The following is a 25,707-nucleotide window of genomic DNA, read 5'->3' as shown; positions in this document are numbered from 1 at the left end:
TTGGAATCATGCCCCCAACAAAGAATCTTAGTTCTTAGCTTAGTGGGGACAAAGGTCTTACCAGAAGGAATCTTCGAGTCCAGGGTGGTAGAATGGGCAATAATGCATGAAGTGGGGATGATCAGGTCAGGTTCAGGAGTGGAGTCCTTGTCCAAAGTGTCAAAGGACCTAGAAAGTGCATCAGCCCGACTGTTACAGGAACCAGGTTTGTACGTAATCGTGAAATTAAAACGGTAAAAGAAAAGACTCCACCAGGCCTGTCTGGGATTCAAACGTTTAGCATTCTGTAGGTACTGTAAATTCTTGTGATTGGTGAAGATCGTTATGGGGTGAGGAGAACCTTCCAAAAGATGACGCCACTCTTCCAGCGCCAATTTGATTGCGAGAAGTTCCCGGTCGCCGATGGCATAATTTCTCTCTGCCTGAGAAAATTTTTTGGAAAAAACGCACATGGTTGACGTTTCTTCAAAAGTTCAAAGAGTTGAAGAAGAACAGCTCCCACTCCCACTGAAGAAGCGTCCACTTCAATAAAGAATGCATCCCCAGGATTAGGTCTCCTCAAGAGAGGCCCGGAGACAAAGGCCTGTTTCAGATCATGAAATGCAGCGACCACTTCGGGGGGGCCAGACTTTGGCATTAGCACCCTTCTTGGTCAAGGCAATGATAGGTGCAGCAATGGAAGAGTAATTCCTTATGAACTGCCTATAGTAATTTGTGAAGCCCTGAAAGCGCTGTGTGGCCTTAAGACTAGCAGGAAGGGGCCAGTTGGTAATGGCTAAGACCTTCCCAGGATCCATACGAAGGCCCAAACTTGAGACAAAGCATCCTAGAAATAGGACCTCAGAACATTCAAAGGAACATTTCTCCAGCTTGGCATAGAGATTATTCTCTCGAAGGCGTTGGAGTACAGTGTGGACATGGTTTCTATGGACATGCAGATTTTCCGAAAAGATCAGAATGTCATCCAGATAGATGACAACAAACTGGTACAGCAGGTCCCTGAAGATCTCATTGACAAAGTTTTGAAACACAGCTGGGGCATTGCACAGCCCAAAAGGCATGACTAGGTATTCGTAGTGACTGTCCCGATGTAACGCTCCTGCGTTTTATGTATGATGTGGATTTTCAGCTGCAGAAATATTCCACTTCAGTAGTCATGTAGAGAAACGCTGAGACACCAATCCCAACTCCCAATGACTCATCATGTGTGGATGATTTCAATTCAGCAAGTAAATACACACACTCAGTAAGATGTTTCCTAGAGTGACTTATGTATATAGTAACACAGTGATGATAGGCTGAAGAGACAGATTGGGTAGAGATGGTAGATGACAGACACTTGAAAGGAAATGTTCTTGAAAGTAAGATAGTAGCAGATGGGATGCAGATAGGTTTAGCAATCATGTATGGTAGCAGATGACAGAGTAGCAGGTGGACATACAAGAGAGATCAACCCAGTGCAAGAACAGGTGGTAGTAGGCTCAAGAGCTAGCAATCTTAGATAATGCAGATGTAGTAATAGTCCTTAGTATGCAGAGCTAGATAGTGTAAGCTTTAGTATGAAGGTTATAGAGGTTTCCCCTGTGGGGTACTTATCACTAATAGCAATGTAGCAGAGGAGAGGTTCGGCAAGAGCGGATGATCCGGTAGCGGGATACAGGGATCAGCGCAGCGTGGTTCCGACAGCGAGGTAAGACAGGTTAGCATCAAGGCACAAAGCAGTTTGAACGAACACATGTGAGTGAGAGCCGGCGATCTAAATAGCCATCCAGTCCGGCGCTCAGTGATGACAGCATCAGTCTTAAAGGTGTATGCGCACCTTACCAAAAGAGAATGGTGGGGCGCATACACTTATGAAAGAGTAATTAGGGTACCCAAAGGTACCAGAACATTACACCCGAGTGTTAAACGCCGTCTTCCATTCATCACCTTCACAAATTCGAATGAGGTTTTATGCCCCTCTGAGATCTAACTTGGTGAAAATGGAGGCACCCTTCAATCTATTGAATAGTTCAGATATTAAGGGTAAGGGGTATCGGTTCTTAATAGTAACAGGGTTTAAGCCTCGATAATCAATGCAGGGTCTCAAGGTACCATCCTTCTTGGCGACAAAAAAGAATCCTGCCCCTGCAGGCGATGAGGATTTCTGGACCTGGGCGGGACAGGAACAGGAAGTAGAGGTGATAAAAAGGATCCAGAAATGCAGTCTGACCTCTAATACAGACATGAAGGTACAGGTAAGCTCGCCAAGCTCTATTGCAAGTCCATGACACCAAAACTTTTCTCACTCAATTGTCTACCCCTTACTTCCTCATTCAGGAAAAATTTAGAAGTGTGGTCCAAACAAACATTTTCCTGGATGGGTAGATGAAATGTTATTAAAAACAAATATTTTACCTGAAATCCTTTATCTGTTAGAGAGAATCTACTAGGTGGCAAAATTTCAAAATCGTTTCAGGTGAACAATTTACAAGAGAATACTTTGCTTTAATTTCTTTCCCCAAATGTAGTCGCAGATATGGGTGCACTGAGTATATTTAGAGCTTTGTCCAGCAGGTTCATTCTGCTTCCTCAATTCCAAATGACCTAAAGCTAAACTCCACGCAAACTGTTAAATATACAAGTAAAAAATTCAATATATGGAAGCCTTTTATTTTTTTTTTGCCAAAGGATTTAAATTTATTCCTGAGCTTTACAAGGCCCTGACACACAGCGCAGTCCTGTCTAGCAGGACAAGGGATATATTCTCTCTTACAGTTAAGTAATACCTACTGGTCTTGTGCTTCCCCCTGCCTGTGAATGAGCAGTGTAAGAAGTAACAGGCTGATAATAATCATTACCATACAGGATTTATATAGCACCAACAGTTTACACAGCTCTTTACAAAAAAAAAGAGAGAAAGTACAGTTGCAATACAATTCAGTAGGGTTAGGAGGGCCCTGCTCCTGAGAACTTACAATTAAAAATTAGGTTCAAGTGATACCAAAGCTAATAAATGTGAGTGATGAGATTTTCAGGAATCATCTAAAGTTGGACAGAGAAGCAGATAGCTATAGGTTGGGGTCGCGAGTTCAAGAAGACAGGAAAGGCTCTGGGGAAGTCCCGAAGGTGAACATGGGAGGTGGTGATGAGGGGGCTAGAGAGCAGGAGATTTTGGTAAGAGTGAAGAGGACAGTTTGGGGGTTATTTTTATTCGAGGTTGCTGATGTGGCTTGCAGTACAGTTGTGGATGGCTTTGTATGATGTTGTTAGTATTTTGAGTTTTATTTGTTGAGCAGTCGAAGTCAGCGGAGAGATTGAGCAGAGAGAGGTGGCAGACACTGAGCTGTTGGTACGGTGGATAAAACTGGCAGCAGCATTCTGGGATAGCCTATATAAAAGGTAGGCCAACAAGGAGGGAATTTAAATAGTCTAGATGAGAGATAACAAGGACCTGATTTAGTAACTTGATTACGTTGTTGGTTAAAAAGGGGAGAACTTTGGAAATTTTACGAAGGTCAAGGTGGCAAAATTTGGACACTAATTGGATTTCGGGCCAAAAAGAAAAGTCAGAGTTCAGGATCACACCTAGCACCCTGGCACCTAATACCAGGTACTGATAGTTGTGTTGTTGACCTCAAAACATTTTTTATCAAATAGCAGCTTCCATTTAGATGCATGTATTGTTTGGGTATACAAGATATAGTAGGTACAGTTGGAGATTCATCCAGCCATACTGTATAGTGTGGATGGAGGATTCTGTTAGATTTTTTGCATTAAGTCAAGTGCCTGAAATAAAAAAAAAAAAAGTTTATGGACAGTTTCACACTCAGGGAGTGGCAATGCCGTTATCCAAAAGAGATGAATGGGGTGCTTCAGCCTAGCGCTTTATGTGTGCCACATCCCTAGTATTTGGACAAAGAAAGTGGGGTTCCCCTTGTGGGACTTTATAGGCACATAAAATATATACTATGTAGAAAATTATATGAAAAGAGTATTGAAAAAATATAAATTTTATTGTAAACACAAATAATGATTAAAAACAGTACAGGCAGAGGAGAGACAGATATATCAACCGTAGTAGTCTGAACTAAAACCCAACATGTTTCGAAGCCAAAGGGAAGATTTTGCTTCTTCTTCAGGGGAGGGGTTCAAACGGTACTCTAATGAATAAAAAAGTATAAATAATACAAAAACCATAAATTTTGGAGGTTTTTTAAGGAAGGAAGATATTCCAACATAACTTTATAGAGTTTTATACAGTTATTATGATAACAATAATAACGAGTACTTACAGGGTTGAAAAAATAACTGTGCTCAGGTAGCCTGCACGGTTAAAAGCATCTGGTGGGTGCGAGTGTCCTTGCAGTCAAAAATGCAATGAGTAAGATGGTAAATGATTATTCTAGCCAATGAACCAGCCGCTGTTGACATCAGGTGTGCAGCCCCCAATCAATGGACGTCTGAAGTCCTTAATTGGGAGAGGCCAGAGATAGCCTTTTAAGCGTAGGTGAGTGGCAAAGGTGTAGGTAGCGCCGGTCTGAAAAATGGACAGATCAGAGCTAAGTACATTGATATATGTAGCAAAATAAGCAAGAGAGAGGCTGATAAGTGTCGGCATATAAAATAGCTGTATATCTATAAGTGATATAGTAAGTATATAAAGAGCATAATGACATAAAAATATATACCAAAAAGGTAGCCCAATATAAAGTGGGCAATAAAATTGCAATAGAATATAGCTAGAACAGCGAAGCCGATCAGAAAGAAATATAGAGATTTTTTGGAGAACTGATTAACATGTATAAAGTTGGTACCTGAATGTAGATGGTAGTAAGGCAAACAGCGTCCTCTCAGCACCACAGCCAGCAAGTAAATGCGCTGGCTGTGTGTTGCGAGAGGTGCACTATAAAAGTGCTAGTTAATTAGTGCAAGACGTGACACAGCTGGCCTCAAGGGAAGGGCTTCCCGGAACGCCGGTGCCGAGCCCGCCCACAAACACCATGCGTCACCCCTGACGCGACGTGGGCGGGATCGGCATCTGCGCTCCACCGACACGGGGGTCAGAGCCGGAAGTGCAGATGCACTAAGGCTGCCGATTGGTCCGAGCTGAACCGCAAAGGGCACAGAAGATGGAGAATAGGACCAGGCTACCGCGATAACGCGGTATATGTCTCCCCGTGCCGGGACGCACATTAGAGAAGGGGCAACGCCCGGAGTCAACATAAATTGCTGGGAGGAATCTACAAACCAAATTAATTAGAAAAAGTTGCAAAAAAGGAATGCATTACTATATTGATTAGGCATGATTGAAGGTTGTAGTTCTTGAATGTAAATATCAGCAAGGACACGACCCACAGATGTAAACAGGTTACAGACACTGGAATACAAAATGACAAGATCAACATACAGGGAAAAGGAACATACATACAACTTATGTCAATGACAATACAACAAGTATCGAAACATGTACATATATTTAAGCATAATTGTAACAGAAGAAATTAATTTTGTTATATAATTATTATACAAAGAAAAAAGGAAAATTAGCATGTTGACATAATATCATACAGTACAAAACATATTAAGGCCAGAGCAGTAAAGCATATAGGTATATGGATATTGGGACTAGTATGATGTTATGGGAAGGCCCTAAAATATGATTGGGGGTGAATGGCCGTCTGGTTTGGGTGGGGGGAATTAAATCTCCATTCCTCCAGAGTTAAAACCCTCGAGAAAGGGCTTGAATGATAAAGATCCATTAAGTCCTGGGGGCTCAGTGGCCCTAAGACAATATATCCATTTTAGCTCAAGTTGGAGGAGGGACTTATTCCAGTCCCCTCCTCTAGGGGCTGGGTGGACTCGGTCGAGAATCAAAAACTTAACCTTAGGCATTTTGCCGGCATGTACAGTAGCCACATGTCTACCTAAAGGAAGCTCAGGGTCTGCTTTCCTCATGCTTAGAAGATGGCGGTATGCGCGTTGCCAAAACTCCTGCTTGGTCTTACCAATGTAAAAGCACTGGCAAGAACAAAGCAGGAGATAAACCACGCCTATCGTACGACAATTGGCAAAATGCTTAGGTCGATGGACATCTCCATTCGGTAATATGGGGGATTTTTGTGTGAACATATAGCCACAGTATTTACAACTGCCGCAGATGTATGTCCCTCTGTATTTGCAACAAGTGGACGTGACAGTATCGCGGAACTCACTACGGACTATTTTGTCTCGTAAAGCTGGGGCCCTTTTATAGGTAAAATTAGGTGTATCTGATACATGTTGGCCCAATATAGGGTCCGAGGCCAGCAAGTGCCAGTGTTTGGAGACAATGCGTCTAATTTTTTGGTGTTGCTGATTATAGGGTGTTATAATCCTTATGATATCTTCCTTTTTGGAGCCTACTGATGTTTTTGGGGCTAGTAGTATGTCTCTGTCACTATTAAGGGCACGTTGGTAAGCTTGTTTGAGCGATTTCTTAGAATAGCCCCTACGTAGTAGACGTTTTTGGAGGGCGTCAGCGGCCGCTTGGAATAGTTTGAGGTCTGAACAATTTCGTCTTAACCTCAAGTATTGACTGGTGGGAATTGATCTAAGTAGAGGGGTGGGATGAAAGCTTGATCCGTGCAATATTGTATTTCCCGCGGTGGGTTTACGGTAGAGGTTACTCTTTAGGGTATCATTTTCACTGCGCATAATCTCGACATCGAGGAAAGTGATCCGATCGGGATCCATGTTCATTGTGAATGAGAGGTTAAAGTCGTTCTTGTTCAAATGAACTAAGAAGGCTTGGAGGGATTCCGTGGGACCGTCCCAGATGAGGAACACGTCGTCGATGTACCTGGTCCAAAAAAGGATGTGACCAGTGTACATCGACAAGGCGTCATCATCCAGGAGAAAATGTTCCCACTCCCCCAGGTACAGGTTGGCATATGATGGGGCACAACAAGTGCCCATCGCTACCCCCTGCACCTGGAGGTAGTGGGAACCGTTAAATGTAAACACATTATGTGTTAAGATAAACAACAATAAATCTAGTATAAACTCGCCATAGGCGTCCACTGTGTCCTGACCAGATATAATATGCTTTACAGCTGCGATACCCCTGGAGTGGGGGATCGAGCTGTAAAGAGCCTCCACATCGATGGTGACTAGAATCGCGGTGGAGGGTATCCAAAGGTCCTTAATTTTATTAATAAAGTGAATAGTGTCCTTAGTAAAGGAAGGTAGCTTATGGACAAGGGGTTGAAGATAAGCATCAACTAATTTACTTGCGTTGTCTGTAATAGATCCGCATCCCGAAATAATCGGTCTGCCGGGAGGGTCTGTGGTACTTTTATGTACCTTTGGGAGGCCGTAAAATGTGGGGGTGACAGGAAATTTAGTGCGGACAAAATTCCAGGTGTCTTTAGAAAAAACATTATTGAGGTAAGCGGTATCTATCAACTGATAAAATTCCAAGTTATACTTGGTAACTATATCAGATGTGATACGCCTGTACCAATCAGCGTTATTTAAGATGTTGGTGCACATTTTGATGTATTGAGAGTTGTCCATTATCACAATATTCCCTCCTTTATCAGCCTGCTTGATAGTAATAGATTTATTAGTTGCCAATTTGTTAATTGCCTCTCTTTGGGCTTGAGAGATGTTAGGTTGGGATAGCGGACGTATATTAAGTTTTTCAACTTCCTTTGACACTATTTTTAAGAAGGCGTTGATATTCGCATTCTGAATGGGAGGGTAGGCGTCGGATTTTTTGCGAAAATCAGTGCCTACTATCTTTTGTTCTCTGGTTTCAGGCGGGATACCAGCGAGTAAAGAGGGGAGGTCCACACGATCAATAAGATCCTCGTTTTCTTCGAGAAGAGTAATTAAAGTATCTAAAATAGGGTCCTGTTCATGTGGTTTTTGTTTGTCTTTGTGGTAAATGTATTTAAAATTTAATTTGCGGGCAAATAGATGGAGATCCTTGACAAAATCAAATTTGTTGATGTTATTCGTGGGGCAGAAGTTAAGGCCTTTCTGTAATATGGATAATTCAGATTCAGATAATTTATAGCTAGACAAATTAATGATAGAAAAGTCCACATTGTCTTGTGCCAAATTGGTGGGGGGAGGGGGGGTTGCAGTGTGGGAAGTTAAGTGAGGGGGAGAGGTGATGGGAGTGCAAGTGTGAGTTGTGAAGCTCGTTGGTGGACCACATCTAAAAAAGTTTGGTCGTCTAAGTGAGTGATGGAAGAGTGATGTGTAGGTAAATTAGATAAATTAATAGGGGGTGGTGTTTGTTGTGAGAGAGGGATATTGGACAGTGGAGGTATTGATGGTGTAGGAAAAAGAGATAAACCCTCCTTGTGTTGGGGTTGGGTGTTAGACTTTTTAGATATAGGGTCTGGGCCGAAGGCATGGGGACGTTTAGTACGTTCCATTGGTGTCTTGTGATTCTTCACAGGGGGTGGTAACTTGGTGTTCAGTTTAGGTACTGGGGCATTGGGGTCCCTATTAAGTGGACGAATATAGTGTTGATTATTTGTCCAATGAAAAGCCTTCCCTTGTATATAAGTATTTTTGTCTTTGTTAAGAATTTTTTGTTTCTTCACAAGGGTGTTTTTATTGAAGGTGTCTAATTGTTGTTTTAATTTGACTTCCCGATGGGAAAAAGTGGTATGGCTTTTGTATCTTTTTAGTCTTTCACATGTAGAAGCTATATGTTTATCCAGCTCTGTGGTTCTTAAAGAATATTCCTCAATGAGGAGGTTCATAAGCGCCACAGAGCATTGTTGTAAGGCCTGTTCCCATTTGATTTTAAAGCTAGGGGTTGGATCCTCCAATATCGGGAAAACTTGGGCTCTTAGGCCAAACGGGCTAACATTTTCTTTTATATGTTCCTGGAAAGATCTTATATTCCAAAAGAACATTGATTTTTTCTCTAGCATTTTGGACAACTGAAAAAACATAGATGACAATTCTGTCTCTATAAATTCGTTGTCCTCGAACTCTTGTTGGTATTGTTGCATAAGATTGTTCCAACTATCCCCGGTGAAATCTGACAAAATGGTATCCTGTGTCATTATGAAAATTCAAATAGGAAATCAAATAATCAAATATATAGACAAATATTTAGTTTTTTAGAGAATGAACTCTAGGATAAACTACAAAAGCAAAACCTAAAATTAAGCGGTAGGCTAAAGAAAGCGACGGGGGCGGTATCTACTACCAAAATTAAATGAATGGGGTGCTTCAGCCTAGCGCTTTATGTGTGCCACATCCCTAGTATTTGGACAAAGAAAGTGGGGTTCCCCTTGTGGGACTTTATAGGCACATAAAATATATACTATGTAGAAAATTATATGAAAAGAGTATTGAAAAAATATAAATTTTATTGTAAACACAAATAATGATTAAAAACAGTACAGGCAGAGGAGAGACAGATATATCAACCGTAGTAGTCTGAACTAAAACCCAACATGTTTCGAAGCCAAAGGGAAGATTTTGCTTCTTCTTCAGGGGAGGGGTTCAAACGGTACTCTAATGAATAAAAAAGTATAAATAATACAAAAACCATAAATTTTGGAGGTTTTTTAAGGAAGGAAGATATTCCAACATAACTTTATAGAGTTTTATACAGTTATTATGATAACAATAATAACGAGTACTTACAGGGTTGAAAAAATAACTGTGCTCAGGTAGCCTGCACGGTTAAAAGCATCTGGTGGGTGCGAGTGTCCTTGCAGTCAAAAATGCAATGAGTAAGATGGTAAATGATTATTCTAGCCAATGAACCAGCCGCTGTTGACATCAGGTGTGCAGCCCCCAATCAATGGACGTCTGAAGTCCTTAATTGGGAGAGGCCAGAGATAGCCTTTTAAGCGTAGGTGAGTGGCAAAGGTGTAGGTAGCGCCGGTCTGAAAAATGGACAGATCAGAGCTAAGTACATTGATATATGTAGCAAAATAAGCAAGAGAGAGGCTGATAAGTGTCGGCATATAAAATAGCTGTATATCTATAAGTGATATAGTAAGTATATAAAGAGCATAATGACATAAAAATATATACCAAAAAGGTAGCCCAATATAAAGTGGGCAATAAAATTGCAATAGAATATAGCTAGAACAGCGAAGCCGATCAGAAAGAAATATAGAGATTTTTTGGAGAACTGATTAACATGTATAAAGTTGGTACCTGAATGTAGATGGTAGTAAGGCAAACAGCGTCCTCTCAGCACCACAGCCAGCAAGTAAATGCGCTGGCTGTGTGTTGCGAGAGGTGCACTATAAAAGTGCTAGTTAATTAGTGCAAGACGTGACACAGCTGGCCTCAAGGGAAGGGCTTCCCGGAACGCCGGTGCCGAGCCCGCCCACAAACACCATGCGTCACCCCTGACGCGACGTGGGCGGGATCGGCATCTGCGCTCCACCGACACGGGGGTCAGAGCCGGAAGTGCAGATGCACTAAGGCTGCCGATTGGTCCGAGCTGAACCGCAAAGGGCACAGAAGATGGAGAATAGGACCAGGCTACCGCGATAACGCGGTATATGTCTCCCCGTGCCGGGACGCACATTAGAGAAGGGGCAACGCCCGGAGTCAACATAAATTGCTGGGAGGAATCTACAAACCAAATTAATTAGAAAAAGTTGCAAAAAAGGAATGCATTACTATATTGATTAGGCATGATTGAAGGTTGTAGTTCTTGAATGTAAATATCAGCAAGGACACGACCCACAGATGTAAACAGGTTACAGACACTGGAATACAAAATGACAAGATCAACATACAGGGAAAAGGAACATACATACAACTTATGTCAATGACAATACAACAAGTATCGAAACATGTACATATATTTAAGCATAATTGTAACAGAAGAAATTAATTTTGTTATATAATTATTATACAAAGAAAAAAGGAAAATTAGCATGTTGACATAATATCATACAGTACAAAACATATTAAGGCCAGAGCAGTAAAGCATATAGGTATATGGATATTGGGACTAGTATGATGTTATGGGAAGGCCCTAAAATATGATTGGGGGTGAATGGCCGTCTGGTTTGGGTGGGGGGAATTAAATCTCCATTCCTCCAGAGTTAAAACCCTCGAGAAAGGGCTTGAATGATAAAGATCCATTAAGTCCTGGGGGCTCAGTGGCCCTAAGACAATATATCCATTTTAGCTCAAGTTGGAGGAGGGACTTATTCCAATCCCCTCCTCTAGGGGCTGGGTGGACTCGGTCGAGAATCAAAAACTTAACCTTAGGCATTTTGCCGGCATGTACAGTAGCCACATGTCTACCTAAAGGAAGCTCAGGGTCTGCTTTCCTCATGCTTAGAAGATGGCGGTATGCGCGTTGCCAAAACTCCTGCTTGGTCTTACCAATGTAAAAGCACTGGCAAGAACAAAGCAGGAGATAAACCACGCCTATCGTACGACAATTGGCAAAATGCTTAGGTCGATGGACATCTCCATTCGGTAATATGGGGGATTTTTGTGTGAACATATAGCCACAGTATTTACAACTGCCGCAGATGTATGTCCCTCTGTATTTGCAACAAGTGGACGTGACAGTATCGCGGAACTCACTACGGACTATTTTGTCTCGTAAAGCTGGGGCCCTTTTATAGGTAAAATTAGGTGTATCTGATACATGTTGGCCCAATATAGGGTCCGAGGCCAGCAAGTGCCAGTGTTTGGAGACAATGCGTCTAATTTTTTGGTGTTGCTGATTATAGGGTGTTATAATCCTTATGATATCTTCCTTTTTGGAGCCTACTGATGTTTTTGGGGCTAGTAGTATGTCTCTGTCACTATTAAGGGCACGTTGGTAAGCTTGTTTGAGCGATTTCTTAGAATAGCCCCTACGTAGTAGACGTTTTTGGAGGGCGTCAGCGGCCGCTTGGAATAGTTTGAGGTCTGAACAATTTCGTCTTAACCTCAAGTATTGACTGGTGGGAATTGATCTAAGTAGAGGGGTGGGATGAAAGCTTGATCCGTGCAATATTGTATTTCCCGCGGTGGGTTTACGGTAGAGGTTACTCTTTAGGGTATCATTTTCACTGCGCATAATCTCGACATCGAGGAAAGTGATCCGATCGGGATCCATGTTCATTGTGAATGAGAGGTTAAAGTCGTTCTTGTTCAAATGAACTAAGAAGGCTTGGAGGGATTCCGTGGGACCGTCCCAGATGAGGAACACGTCGTCGATGTACCTGGTCCAAAAAAGGATGTGACCAGTGTACATCGACAAGGCGTCATCATCCAGGAGAAAATGTTCCCACTCCCCCAGGTACAGGTTGGCATATGATGGGGCACAACAAGTGCCCATCGCTACCCCCTGCACCTGGAGGTAGTGGGAACCGTTAAATGTAAACACATTATGTGTTAAGATAAACAGTTCAGACTACTACGGTTGATATATCTGTCTCTCCTCTGCCTGTACTGTTTTTAATCATTATTTGTGTTTACAATAAAATTTATATTTTTTCAATACTCTTTTCATATAATTTTCTACATAGTATATATTTTATGTGCCTATAAAGTCCCACAAGGGGAACCCCACTTTCTTTATCCAAAAGAGACACAGGGAATAGAGAGTATTTTTTTGAAGATCAGAAAGAAGGCTTACACGTTTTGAAGACCTGTGTCCACTTCTTTAGGGCTTATTAACAAACATCATTTATTATACAAGGTAGGGTTGGACTTTAAAGTTAACCTATGCCCCAACATCCCATTCTCACCTTTCATTTGCCTATTCTTTTGGGAGTGCATAAAACAGTTTACACAAAGCTGGGGAGTTTCCTCATGTGGCAGTGCTGGTACTTGATGACTAGCCCAGTGTTGTCACGAGGAGTGAATCCCATTTTCTTCATTTTGCAGTGCTACCAGGTATTTTCTTTGATTGCAACACTTCCACAACAGCCGAAGAGGAGGGAAGAAAAAAATAAGTGCTACTGAGGAGGAAAGGGTTAAATGCAAACTTGTTGCTTTGTCCTGCATTGGCAAAGCAAATGTTTGTTTTAAGGCTGGAAAATATATTTAAAGGAGAACTTAACTGTGCAAACTGCACCCAAAAAAGGCAAGTAGAGGGCAAAGGACTAATCACTAGTATTACCTGTGATCCTTCTGCAGCCGATCCTTTCCTATCACTAACTTACCAGTGAGACTAGCAGTCATAGGAAGCAGTGCCTTAGATCTCACACTGTAGATATACAGCTATGGGAATGGCACAGGAGTGCCTAGGCATACTCACATACCAGGAAGGTGGCATTCAAGACAAACAGTACATTTTCAGGGACTGCTTAGGCTCAATTAATATTTCGAAATGTTCCCTATAATATAGCAAATCTTTTCTATTTCAGCTTTGCTTGTCCGCATCCAAAGTTATATTTTAGTTATTGCAGCTTGCTATTGCTTTGCCAATCTAGACATCAAATAATGCTTAACTAAAGATTTATACTTTTCTAGGACTGGCTTTCTTGCCTGCTAGCATTTCATACCTACTATGTACTAACCTGTTTGGGATTCTGTCACATAAGATGGGAAGGTAAGACAAACATACTTTACTGAAACCCCAGCTTATTATTTGAGTGAATAAGGTGACAATCTTTTGTTTGTTTATTTTTTATTTTTTTTAGGTGGCTGTGTACACTTGTTGGTATGCTTGTGGTTGGAGTTAGTCTTCTTTGTGTGAGTACAATTTGGTCATTTTTCAGAATAATGATGGTGAAGCTTTAACATATATATATATATATATTATTGAAATGCTACACCAATATTACAGTATAATGAATTGTACCTTGCAAAGCTATATTGCCCTTACAAATCACTAAATAACAATTGTATCCAAAATATTCAATATTGTTAGTTACTTTATTAGGACTATGAAAAACATAATAAAAGAACAAAGATACAAAAAAAAAAAAAAATAGTATAGATTGTTTTTAAAAGAACACACAGTGATCCTGACATGAAGGTCCTTGTTCAGGCACTTCCTGTTAAGAGGTGACAACTCCCTCCTAATTGTTCTCTTGCGTGGTTGGCCTGTTACATGTGTCCCTTGTGGAGAGCACAAGTGGCCATACTGGAACCCATTGCGCAGGCATGGTCCACCATTATCAGGAAGCTGATTCAGAGCAATATTGTGCGACTGACACTCAAGCGAGTTCCTGTAGATAGGAAGTAGCTGAAAGAGGATGGAGAAGATCAACAACACCAAATTGCAAAAAAAAAAAAAAACAAAACAAGATGAAAACAGCAAAGTGTGCTTTAGCTAACTAAATGCTAACATATCTTAGAACCTTTTCACCCATAATGCACAGTCAAATCTTCAAGGCAGCAGCAGCAGCAGCCTCCTGTGTTGTTTACAGCCTGGATTCAGAAATCTCCTAAAATGTCATCAATGCCTGCACAGTAACTCCCCGTGGGCTTAATTGGTGCCATACTCCCACTGAGGTAGGGGGTTATAGGTTAGATTAGCTTGTATAAAGACATCCCACAGTTTCATTTAACCAATTAATTTTCTAACTTTTTAAGTTTTACTATAAGACATAATTCTTAAGTACTCCAACATCTAGCAAACTAAAAGGCCATTAAAATGTTTGAACTTTATCCTTCTATGTACTGGGCCTTTTTGCATCCTGACATTCTTCCATTTTTCAGGTTCCACTTGCTGTCAATATTTATGGCCTTATCGGTCCCAATGCTGGGATTGGCATTGCCCTTGGAATGGTGGATGCATCTATCATGCCCATCATGGGACATTTAGTTGATCTGCGTCACACCTCTGTCTATGGTGGGATATATGCCATCTCTGATATCGCCCTGTGCATGGGCTTTGCAGTGGGTAAGAAAATGGTTGTTATTTTTAATCTATAGAAAATTCTTGATATTATATGAAGGGTCTGCTGTTGACACCTACAGGTCTGACATTATGCAAATATCTTCACAATCTTCTTCTTGTATATAATTAGATATAACATACAATATGCAAATGATACACAAGGACAAATAACATTCAAGAGGCTTAAAGCTAACATCTAGGCAGATATAAAGACAAATAATGCAGTTTTGTAGTCATTAATACATCAATACATTCATATATTTTTTTTTAAATCCAAGCAGTGTAAGTACCTGATATTGACCTGGTAGCGGCCTTCTGGAGTAAAAAAACAACAAAGAAAAATTCCCAGCTCGCTTACCAACCAGTCTGCAAAAAAACAAATAGTCCTTTCTAACAGTTCACATTAAGACCAGAGGTTTAGTTTGCATACATCTGCAAATATATGCGTAAGCTACAAGGCCAAGTCACGGCACCCCAGTGTACTGCAATCCTAACTCTATAAATGTTGAGAGTTTACAAAGTTGGAGTATATATATATATATATATATATATATACAGTATTATTTGATCCACTGCAGATTTTGTACGTTTGCCCACTTATGCCCTATCATTTTCTTTTCATAGGTGTATTTTAAATGATAGAGACAGAATATCAACCAAAAATCCAGAAAAAAACACATGACACAAATGTTATAAATTGAGTTGCAGTTCAGTGAGTAAAATAAGTATTTGATCCCCAAGCAAAACATGACTTAGTACTTGGTGTAGAAACCTTTGTTGGCAAGCACAGAGGTAAGATGTTTCTTGTATTTTGAGACCTGGTTTGCACACATCTCAGGAGTTATTTTGATCCAGATCCTCTCTCAATCCTTAAGATTTCTTGGCTGTTGCTTGGCAACTCGAAGTTTTAAGTCCCTCCATAACGTTTCTATAGGATTTTATAATACATGGCCTCATCCATTGGTCTCTCAATGCGGCAAATTTGGTCTGTACCTTTAGCAGACAAAACAGCCCCAAAGCATAATGTTTCCACCTCTGTGCTTGACTGTAGGGATGGTGTTCTTAGGGTCATAATCAGCATTTTTCCTCCTCCTCCACATGTACAGTCATGCCAATGAACATCTAAATGATTCAGAGAAGGATTGGGAGAAAGTGCTGTGCTCAGATGAGACTAACATTGAGCTCTTTGGCATTAACTGGACTCGCTGTGTTTGGAAGAAGAAAAATGCTGACTTTGACCCTAAGAACATCCCTACAGTCAAGCACAGAGGTGGAAACATGCTGCTTTGGGGCTGTTTCTCTGCTAAAGGTACAGGCTGACTTTGCCGCATTAAGTGGGTCAATGGATGGAACCATGTTTTATAAAATCTTGGATGAGAACCTTCTTCCCTCAGCCAGAACTTGGAAGATAGGTCCTGGATGGGTCTTTCAGAATGACAATGACCCAAAACATACTGCCAAGGCAACAAAGGAGTGGCTCAAAAAGAGGCACATTCGGGTCATGGAGTGGCCTTGTCAGTCTCCAGACCTTAATCCTATAGAAAATTTATGGAGGGAGCTGACACTTCAAGTTGCCAAGAGACAGCTAAGAAACTATAAAGTAGAGGTTTAGGCAATTGTAACTAACGCTAAACCCGTTCTCTGACACTTTCTAAACCTAATTTATCTAACCCTGTAAAGCAAAAATCTCTATACTTACCTATTTTGCAGCCGATCCAGGTTGGGTCCCAGCATCAGTTGTCAGTGGCGTCTTCAGTGTGGAGGCAGGTGCAGGAGAGGCAGCCCACAACAAAAGCCTCATAGTAACTCTATGGGTGACGTCAATTCCCAGCCATTTCACAGCCGTTGTCGGCCCTTTCCTGCAAACAGCATCCACTGCTAGAGACCGACCAGATCAGCTGCAGAATAAGTATGTACAGCGTTTTTTGCTTTACAGGGTTAGATAGATTAGTTATAGAATGTAACAGAGAGCATAAGTAACGTTAGTTCGTTTTTGCCTGGACTTACACTTTAGAGGTTTAGAGAAGATCTGTAAAGAAGAGTGAACCAAAATCCCTCCTGAGATGTGTGCAAACCTGGTCACCAACTACAAGAAATGTCTTACCTCTGTGCTTGCCAACAAAGGTTTCTCCACCAAGTACTAAGTCATGTTTTGCTTTGGGATCAAATATATATAGAATAAATGGATAGATTGAGGGAAGGTATCCTGGAGGAAGCCCCCCCCCCACCTTAAATTTACAGAAATGCACCAGACACCCAGCAATAGCACAATGGCAGTGAAGGTATCCAGTGCATTCCCTAAACAATAAACCAACAGTTACAAACAAATGGCAACCACCCCAACCTATAACTGGCCTTAGCAGCAAGGAACACATGGAAGGGCGACACATGTCAAAAATCAACAAAGAATGTTCACTTACCAACCGGCCTGCAACAAACCGAAAGGTCCTGTCTAACAGTTCATGTTAAATTAGAACAACAAACTCCTGCGCATGAGTGGATGGACCATGTAATGGCTATAGTGTCACTAATGCCCGGTCGTACAGTGAATAATTAGCTTGTCTGCCACTGGATGGCTCTATTGTCATTATGTTATGGTGAATGAAAAGTTGTTATCATGTGTTAGGTCTCCTTTTTGTGAAGTCCCTCCTTTTTGATGTCATGGGTGAAGTTAGTGCCTATATAAATGCCATCTGTGGGTGAAGCCATTGGGTGTTAGGAAAATGGGAGAAAGATATCATCACTGCTAAGATGTATTCTTCCACAGACGTGATCTAAAGAATTCCCAGACTAGGTATTACAGAAATGGGAGGAAAAGCTATATTCTCCCTGACCTTTTTCTGCAGTTCCTGTAGCAGGGTGCATTAGGCCTTGGAGGCCTGGACAGAGTCCTCTGATGTGAGTAATGGTGGGAGCCTGGAAATAAGTAGGTCATCTGGGAGTGTGCCTGGCTGAGCAAAGCTATAAAAGAGATATTGAAAAAAGACTGGTATGCAGAAGCACCTTGTTCCACCTGACCCTCAGCTGCTGGTCCTGTGATGGAAGCTTAGTGCTGTGGACTTAGTATACGTTGGGAAGTGAGTTATCCCAGTTCTATAGTGCTCCAGAGGAGAAAAGGGAAGGTGGCTTATTCAAAAGATGTGTACTTGCACTCTGCACTGAAATGACTGCTACAGCATGCCTTGTCTCACATGTATATTCTGCTAGTACTGTATGTCAAATATGATATGTCATGGGAAGTTCATGGGATGTCCAAATCTGAAGTTGCTGTAAAGTGCTGGAAATATGTGTGTGTGAACATTTCTTTTATTCATAAATATTAAAAGAAAAGTATGGGAATCAGGGTTATTGCACATTTATACTTACCTAGGTGGATGCAGCATCTGTCCCCTGACGCCTCTACACTGAGAACAGCTGAGCCGGGTGCCTGACCAGGCATGCGGACGGATCCTGACTCCATGGTCGTGATCTTGCCTGAGCCTGGACCGACTCTGTGACATCAGCAGACAGCAGTCTACGGTGTGATGAAAATGGGTCACAGGAGTGAAAAACTAACGGCACTCCTGTGATCCATAGAAGATGTACAGTCAAATGAACATGAAAGGCTATGTTCACCTTTTTTTTTTTTTGTGTAAAATCCAGCTGCCCTATGTACCAATTCAGCATTAATGTACCTCTGTTGCACAAAAATACAAGTTTTCTCTGATTTGGAAGACAAGGCCTTCCTCGGCCATGGTAGTATTTTGCAGATCACTTCAGAAACTTCCAGGTATACAGACAGGATAGACTAGCCGATAAGACCCAGGAAGGAGTTTACCAGCTGACCTCATTAGCCCTGGCATTCCTCCATGCATGCATTAGCCTGGCTTCCCCAGCATTCCTTCAGAAATGCCCAGGGTGCATGCTAAACTCATGACAAATAGATGATGGCGGCACTTCCAGCTAAAAATCCTCACTCTAATCAGAATCCATTAGAAATTGAGGTCACAATATACACACACATCTCCTAATGATCTCAGCAGATGCGTTTCACACACCTGTGCTTAGTAATTGCTGATTAGATCAGGGTTCAGCACTGATTTATATCTGGAGAGCTACAGGTGAGGAATATCTCTCATGACCTTCCCCACCCGAGCTCAACAAATATACCCATGTAAAGGTAGCATATAATTGTGAGATAACTACAGTTAAATAAAAAAATCTAATAAAATCACAAAAACTACCCATTACAAATTAAAAAAAAAAAAAAATATATGATTACATCACCCTATCCAAAGAAACAAAGAAAAACAAAATGCTACAATTACAAAAATATACTGTATATACAAAACCAAAATAAATGTGAATACCCTCATATATGCAATAATAAAATTAAAAATGAACAAATCAATAACCAATGTAAAATAAATTAAATCAAATCAAAAATATTGACATAAATTAAACAAACAGTAAATCATCCATCAAAAGCATGAAACCCCCGTCTGGAGATTGCAGGGGACCAGACAAAACACTATCATAGCTCCCCTCCTAAAGTAGTCTCAACATATGGAACGATCATGATCTGTTGAAAGGATTCACATGTATATTGATATTATTAAATCTAGCATCTTACAAATATAAATGTGTACATTGTTTTAAAATTGTAAACATATATAAAACATTCTTCTATACTGCCACAAATGCCACTATAGATTTACATACAAACCTTCCAATGTATATGTATATTCTATAAATATCAAAATCAAAAACCATACCGTCCACATCAATCTTCTAAGGAATATTGCAATATTAGGGATGTCCACTATAAAGAATATACACCAATAGGGGGTATGATGTGCTATTAAATCTAGGATCAAAGCCACATCCCAAGCATAGTCTACAAGCATAAACTCCACCATCAATGACAAAAAATCATGTATATAGACTATCTCCTGTTATGATATTGTGACATACCTTGTATCCAATTATATGTTACAGAATCATGTATCACACATCCTACATAGCCCCCCAGCATGGCCCAATTTGGTATGGCTGTCACGGGGGAGGTGTGGGATTACTCATGGTAGTGGGAAACATTCCACCTAAAATTTAAACCGTCCGGAATTCTCGTCTCTAAATGAAAAATCCAGTACACCTCCCTTCTACAAAACAACCTAAACAAATCACCACCTTGAACTGTAAGTTTAACCTTCTCCACAATCTGAACCGATGCCAGTCCTGAATCCTCACTGTGACATGTATTGTAGTGTCTTGCTACATTAGTAGATTTATTGAGTTTGATATCATTCAAATGTTCCAGAAACCTTTTTCTAAGGCGTCTGGTGGTACATCCCACATATTGTAACTGGCATGTTTTGCATGTGATCACATAAACCACATATCTAGTGTTGCAATTGAAAAACTGTTTTAAACTATATTGTCTATGATTAACACCAGATACGACAAGCTTGCCTGGGCCAATTCGGGGACAACAAGGGCAGTCCCTACCCCCACACTTATAGTTTCCTTTAAAATGTAACCAAGTAGTACTTGTTCTGGAAACAGAATTATAAAAACTTGGAGACAAAGAACGAGCCAGGGACCGGGCTTTACAAGGGACAATATTTATTCCCTGTTTCATTATCTCAGGCAATGTATCATCCTCATATAGCAAAGGTAAATACCTCCTCACTATTTCACTCACCTGTTTAAACTCCAGACTATATGGGGTAACCAAAGTTGGTTTATTCCTAGACTTGGGGCAGGACACATGGGCAATTTTAAAAAGTTCCTGTCTATTCTTCGCTTTAGCTATGCTGTATGCTCGATTCAAGGTCCAAATAGGATACCCACGCTCTCTAAATCTACTATATAGCAAAGCTACTTCCCTCTCAAAATCCGTATCTTCACTACAAATTCTCTGTATACTGATAAACTGGCCAACTGGTATACCCCTAATAGTTTGTCTAGGATGGTTTGATTGGGCCAACAGGAGGCTGTTGCTCACCAAAGGTTTATGATACAATCGTGTAACAACCCGATTACCCAACCCCACCAAAAGCACTTTCAAAAAAGATATTTCCTGATGATCCATGGAACCTGTGAAAGATAAATTGCAGGTATTCCAATTCAAAAAGGACAAAAATTAATTGAGATCCCCTAAACTTGTATCACAGATAAAGAGGAGGTCATCTATATAACAACAGTAAAAATGTATATACTGCCTGAATAGATTGGAAATGTTATAGATAACATAACAAGGTTGGCAAGGGATGGAGAAAATTTAGCCCCCATAGCGACCCCACATTGTTAGAGGTAAAAGATACCATCAAAAATTTAAAAATTATGAGTTAATAAATATTCTAATACCTCCAAAATATATGTACATTGTATCAAGGGTAATCTGGTGTGAAATTCTAGATACTGTCTCCTTTGCCAAGTAATGTGGAATACTAGAATATAAACTCGCGACACCACACGTGACCCAAAAAAAATTCGGGCTCCCATGTGGTGTCGTTTATTAATTTAAGAATGTGATTAGAGTCTTTAAGATAACTGGGTAGTGACCTCACTAGGGGTTGTAGTTCTCCATCTAACCATTGTCCCAAATGTTCATTAAGGGAACATATACCAGCAACAAAAGGTCTACCATTAAGAGGCATTCTAAACTCCCTGGGGCCGCATGCAGCCCACGGGACACCCCTGATAGTGCAAGAGCCTGCTTGATTGGATACAGAGTAATTGGATTGATGGTGTGTCCTCCTATTATATAGTTTGTGGTAAGTCTAAAAGAGATTGTACAGAGATTGTACAATCAGATTGTATAATGTATGGCCACACTTATACCTAAAATTAACTAGTTGTGCTTTCAGTGTCATTATTGTTAACAGCACACCAAACTCTTGCTACTTCAAAATAACAGGTGACAAATGCAATAAAAAAAGTGGAAAAATGTCCCACAAACTACATTCCCATGTGTAGTGCAGCCTAGGGATTGACTGATATCGTTTTTTCATTGCCAATACCGATATTTTGGTCATCGTGTATCGGTATCGGCTGATATGGGCCGATATTTTCGTACATTTAAAAAAATGTATTTATTTTTTTTTTTTTACTTGACAGGTAATCTTGTGGAGGGATCTGGCGGTCTAAAAGTCCCCAAACCCCTCCTTTGCACTTAAAAGCATTCAAAACGCCAAGTTTGGCTGTTTTGAATGCTGTCATTTTTTTTAATCTGGCACCAGTACCCGGAAGTAATGTCATCACATCACTTCAGAGCCGAATGCAGCTTTGATCGGGTCTTCGGCGGCCATGCAGGCTGGTAGCCCGGGTCTCCCGGTGGGACCGGAGACCTGGGTGAGCCGCAGAAGGCGGCGGGAGTGGGGGCATCCCCTCCCGCTCCTTGTAATGACAGCCGAGCGGCTTCTCAGCCGTATCGGTTGTCATTACAAGACAGCCGACCTTCAGGCTATGGACGCCGGTACCAGGGTGATGCCTCTAGCTGCAGGCATCACTCTGGTACAAGCACTTTCCAAAATATCGGCAATATCGGTCACTTTGGTGGCTGATTCCAATATATCGGGGAAAGTGCTTATCGGCCCTCGATATATCAGCTTTGCTGATAATCGGTCGATCCCTAGTGCAGCCCATTGAGATCAACAGGCTGCCCTATTTGTGTCACTGGAAAAACAAGCCAAAAAGCATGCATTCCCACTACTCTAGGTGTGAATGGGGCTTGAAAGTGAAAATTATGCCTTTACATTACGTTATTTATTATGAAAAGTTAAATTCTGCCCGAAGAGGTAAACTTATCCTTTAAGGCCTCTGGCTGGGAGTATGACACAATATTGTGGAGAGCTTCTCAACCAGAGGTGGGTGCTAGTCCTATTTGAGGCGAAGCAGAGCGGGGACTTGTACAGTTTGGTGCCAACACATGCCCAATGATAGCCCCCCCTTACAACCGTGCTGATAGAAATATAAAGCAGTGTGACAGACAGATGAGCTTATCACTGTGCTGCTTCCCCTTAAGATGTGGAGAGAGGAAGTAGTACAAGGAGTCATCTAATTGTGCTGCAGTGATTATGCCCTAATAAGAAACTCTCCAAACTGAAATTAGGGAAATTGGAAGATGTGTCAGTGAGCGACTGCTGCAAGGAAGAGGAGGGAGCCCCAAAGCTGGGCCATGGGAGCCTATGAGTGACGTCATGGCACTTGGAATTCACAGCCACTGTCGAGTGCTCCCTTACACAGGGGAGCAGGAGCTTAAGGATCACGTGACCAGAACCGAGCAGATTAAAAATAGCTAAGCACACAGCTTTTTTTTAATACAGAGTAAGCAGGATAGGTAGGATGAGGAGAGTGGGGTGGGGACATTTCTAGGAAAAGTTAGGCTTTTCTTCAAATTTAATAACACCTATGTGTTGTAAAGGAGTGTAATATGGCTCTCATGTAGCATACAATGAAGCTCTAATTGGGGCTAGCTGCAAAACAAAATTTGTTTTAAAGAATTGTCCACTGAGAAATTTGTACCCTATTTATGCAAATGGTCCATGCTGCATTGTCCGTGGATGTTATGTTTTACTGAATAAACTCATGCACTGATATATATATATATATATATATATATATATGATTAGAAATTCATCAAACACCTAAATAGGCTTCCGTAACCTTTAGATGATTGCAATTTTAGGACCTTCGACTGGAGGAGCCATTGCAAAGGCCATAGGATTTCCATGGTTAATGGTCATCATTGGAGTTTTAAATATCATCTATGCACCTCTCTGTCTCTTTCTGCGCAATCCACCAGCTAGAGAAGAGAAACTGGTAAGAGAAGTCACAATTTTTAGTTTCACATTGTCCCAGTTACAAAACCGCTTCTAATAAATTGTCTCCAATCTGTAGGCTATTATAAACCAGGAATGCTCCATGCAGACAAGGACTTACATGACTCAGAGTAATGCTCCAGATCTGCCACTTTCTGACCACAGCAGTGAGGAGGAAGACAGTGTTATCCACAACAGAACCGGAAAGATACCCCATTGACCAATTTTACAACAATAGTTGTAATGGAGTACACTTAGAAGCCTGCAGACTGTTACTCTTCCAACAGCAACTCTCATTGGTCAGCACTGTGGAAAAACAAATTCGCTATTAGAACATTATGTCATGTTCTCAAGAAAATAATGCAATCATCAAAAATATCCATTCTTCCCTGACCCATTCACTTCTGCCTTGATTACAGCCATTCCAGACCAATCCACATTTAGGGTTTATGCCGTCGTAGACATTTGCTAATGATGGCGCTATTTCCTGCAAACTCTGCGCCTTTTCTCCCCACTAATGTTATGTAAGTATTACCCTGATGTGAAGTGCTACGAAAGATCATGGCACTATATAAAAGATAATAGCAGCAAGGATAATACCCACAAAAATTAAAGCAGTATACAATATGTTATGGAAGTCTTCATGCTACATGGATTATATATGGTCCATCAGTCAACATCCAGCAAGAAGAGAGATGACTGTCCATCTCTCTTTTAATTCTTGCAAATCCATCCATCTATCTGATAATTATTGTGATTCCTCCTGTAAATCCCACTCTATTAGTTCTGCTGTGCCAGTTCATTGGCATCATTTTGAGCTGATTTAGGAAAAAATAGTTCATGCTCCCTAAGGGTCCTTTCACACAGGCATCATCAGTCACATCTGATGTATACAGATTCCGGTTACATTAGTTTGCACTTTAAGTTCACTTGAAGTGGAACTTCGCCCAAAAGGGGAAGTTCCGCTCTTCCATTCCTCCCCCATCCTTTGCCATATTTGGAATATTTTATTTTTTGGGAAAGCAGGTACCCATTAATGAACATTTGGCCCCCCGCCCATAACCTTCTGGGATATGTCACAGTTCCCAAGAGGATTCTGGACCATTCACAGGGAGCAGTGTGGCTTGCGCAAGAAGTCACAGCCAGCTTTTTTTGGTTAACCTGCTGGCACCAGAGACCTGAAGACTGGCAAAGAACTGGCCTGGTGAGAAATGTGCTGGATTCCTAGACAGGTGAGTTTCTGTTTATTATAGGTAAACAAATACAGCTTTTGTAGTCGCTGACTTTTAATTTTTGGAAACCTGGCTGAAGGTCCTCTTTAAATTAACATCAGTTTATATCTGTTTTCTTTTTTTAGTTGTTGCAGAAACGAGTCATAGGTGACAAAAGTATGAATAAGAATGTTTATTGCCTAAAAATGGGCATAAATGGAATGGACATAAATGGATGACATCTGATTACATCCATTCAGATCTGCCTCACGTGAGGATAATGTTTGCCCACACGGGGATGCCCAGGTGTTCCATGCATCCCCTTGCAGGCAGTCCCTTTCATGTCGATTGGGAAGCAACAGCTGCATGGACCCAATTTGACAGCTGAGCAGGTCCATGACCTCGGTTGTCGATGGAGCATCAAACTGTTGTATGTCTGTACGGGAATGAACAGAAAACCTATGCATTCCCATGCCGGTAAAACACAGCCTTTGATCAGGTGTATGTTGTAGTACATTGTAGTACACCCGTGTGAACAAGGCCTTAATGGAAAGGTTTTTTTTTTTTTTTTTTTTTTTAAATGGACCTGAACAGACACGGGTGTAGGCAGATGTAAACAGATGATCATCCCTTTACATCCCCAAGCCCATAGGAATGAATTGCATTTTTCATCCAGTAGCGGACAGACGAAAAAACAGACAAGCTGAACGCCTGTGTGAAAGGGCCCTTAGTTTGAAATGAAGGTGCGGTGTTTTCCACCAATCATGACAGAGTGGAGGAAATGGGCAGGTATTTGAAGAAGTGCCTCGTTTCCACTGAGTGGTACGGTATGGTTCGGTTCAGTACGGTACGGTTCAGAATGGTACAGCTTGCGTTT

At 41.1% G+C, this 25,707-nt stretch overlaps 1 protein-coding gene across 1 annotated transcript in view; it reads left to right on the top strand.

The window, feature by feature from the left end:
- LOC309553960 (chromaffin granule amine transporter-like) overlaps positions 1 to 24,311 on the top strand; it is a 67,767-nt gene extending 43,456 nt beyond the window's left edge. Inside the window, exons 11-15 of the mRNA XM_082255471.1 lie at positions 13,441 to 13,519; positions 13,611 to 13,662; positions 14,635 to 14,818; positions 23,487 to 23,620; positions 23,699 to 24,311. Of these exons, the coding sequence (XP_082111597.1) occupies positions 13,441 to 13,519; positions 13,611 to 13,662; positions 14,635 to 14,818; positions 23,487 to 23,620; positions 23,699 to 23,839 (590 nt within the window). The 3' untranslated portion in view covers positions 23,840 to 24,311. The remainder of the gene's footprint in view (positions 1 to 13,440; positions 13,520 to 13,610; positions 13,663 to 14,634; positions 14,819 to 23,486; positions 23,621 to 23,698) is intronic.
- Positions 24,312 to 25,707: the final 1,396 nt, after the last annotated feature.

The sequence above is a fragment of the Pelophylax lessonae genome (assembly GCF_965119305.1).
Source record: "Pelophylax lessonae genome assembly, chromosome: 4".
Taxonomy (NCBI): domain Eukaryota; kingdom Metazoa; phylum Chordata; class Amphibia; order Anura; family Ranidae; genus Pelophylax; species Pelophylax lessonae.
The sequence above is the reverse complement of the archived record's forward strand: the minus strand, read 5'-3'. Positions and strand labels throughout refer to the sequence as shown.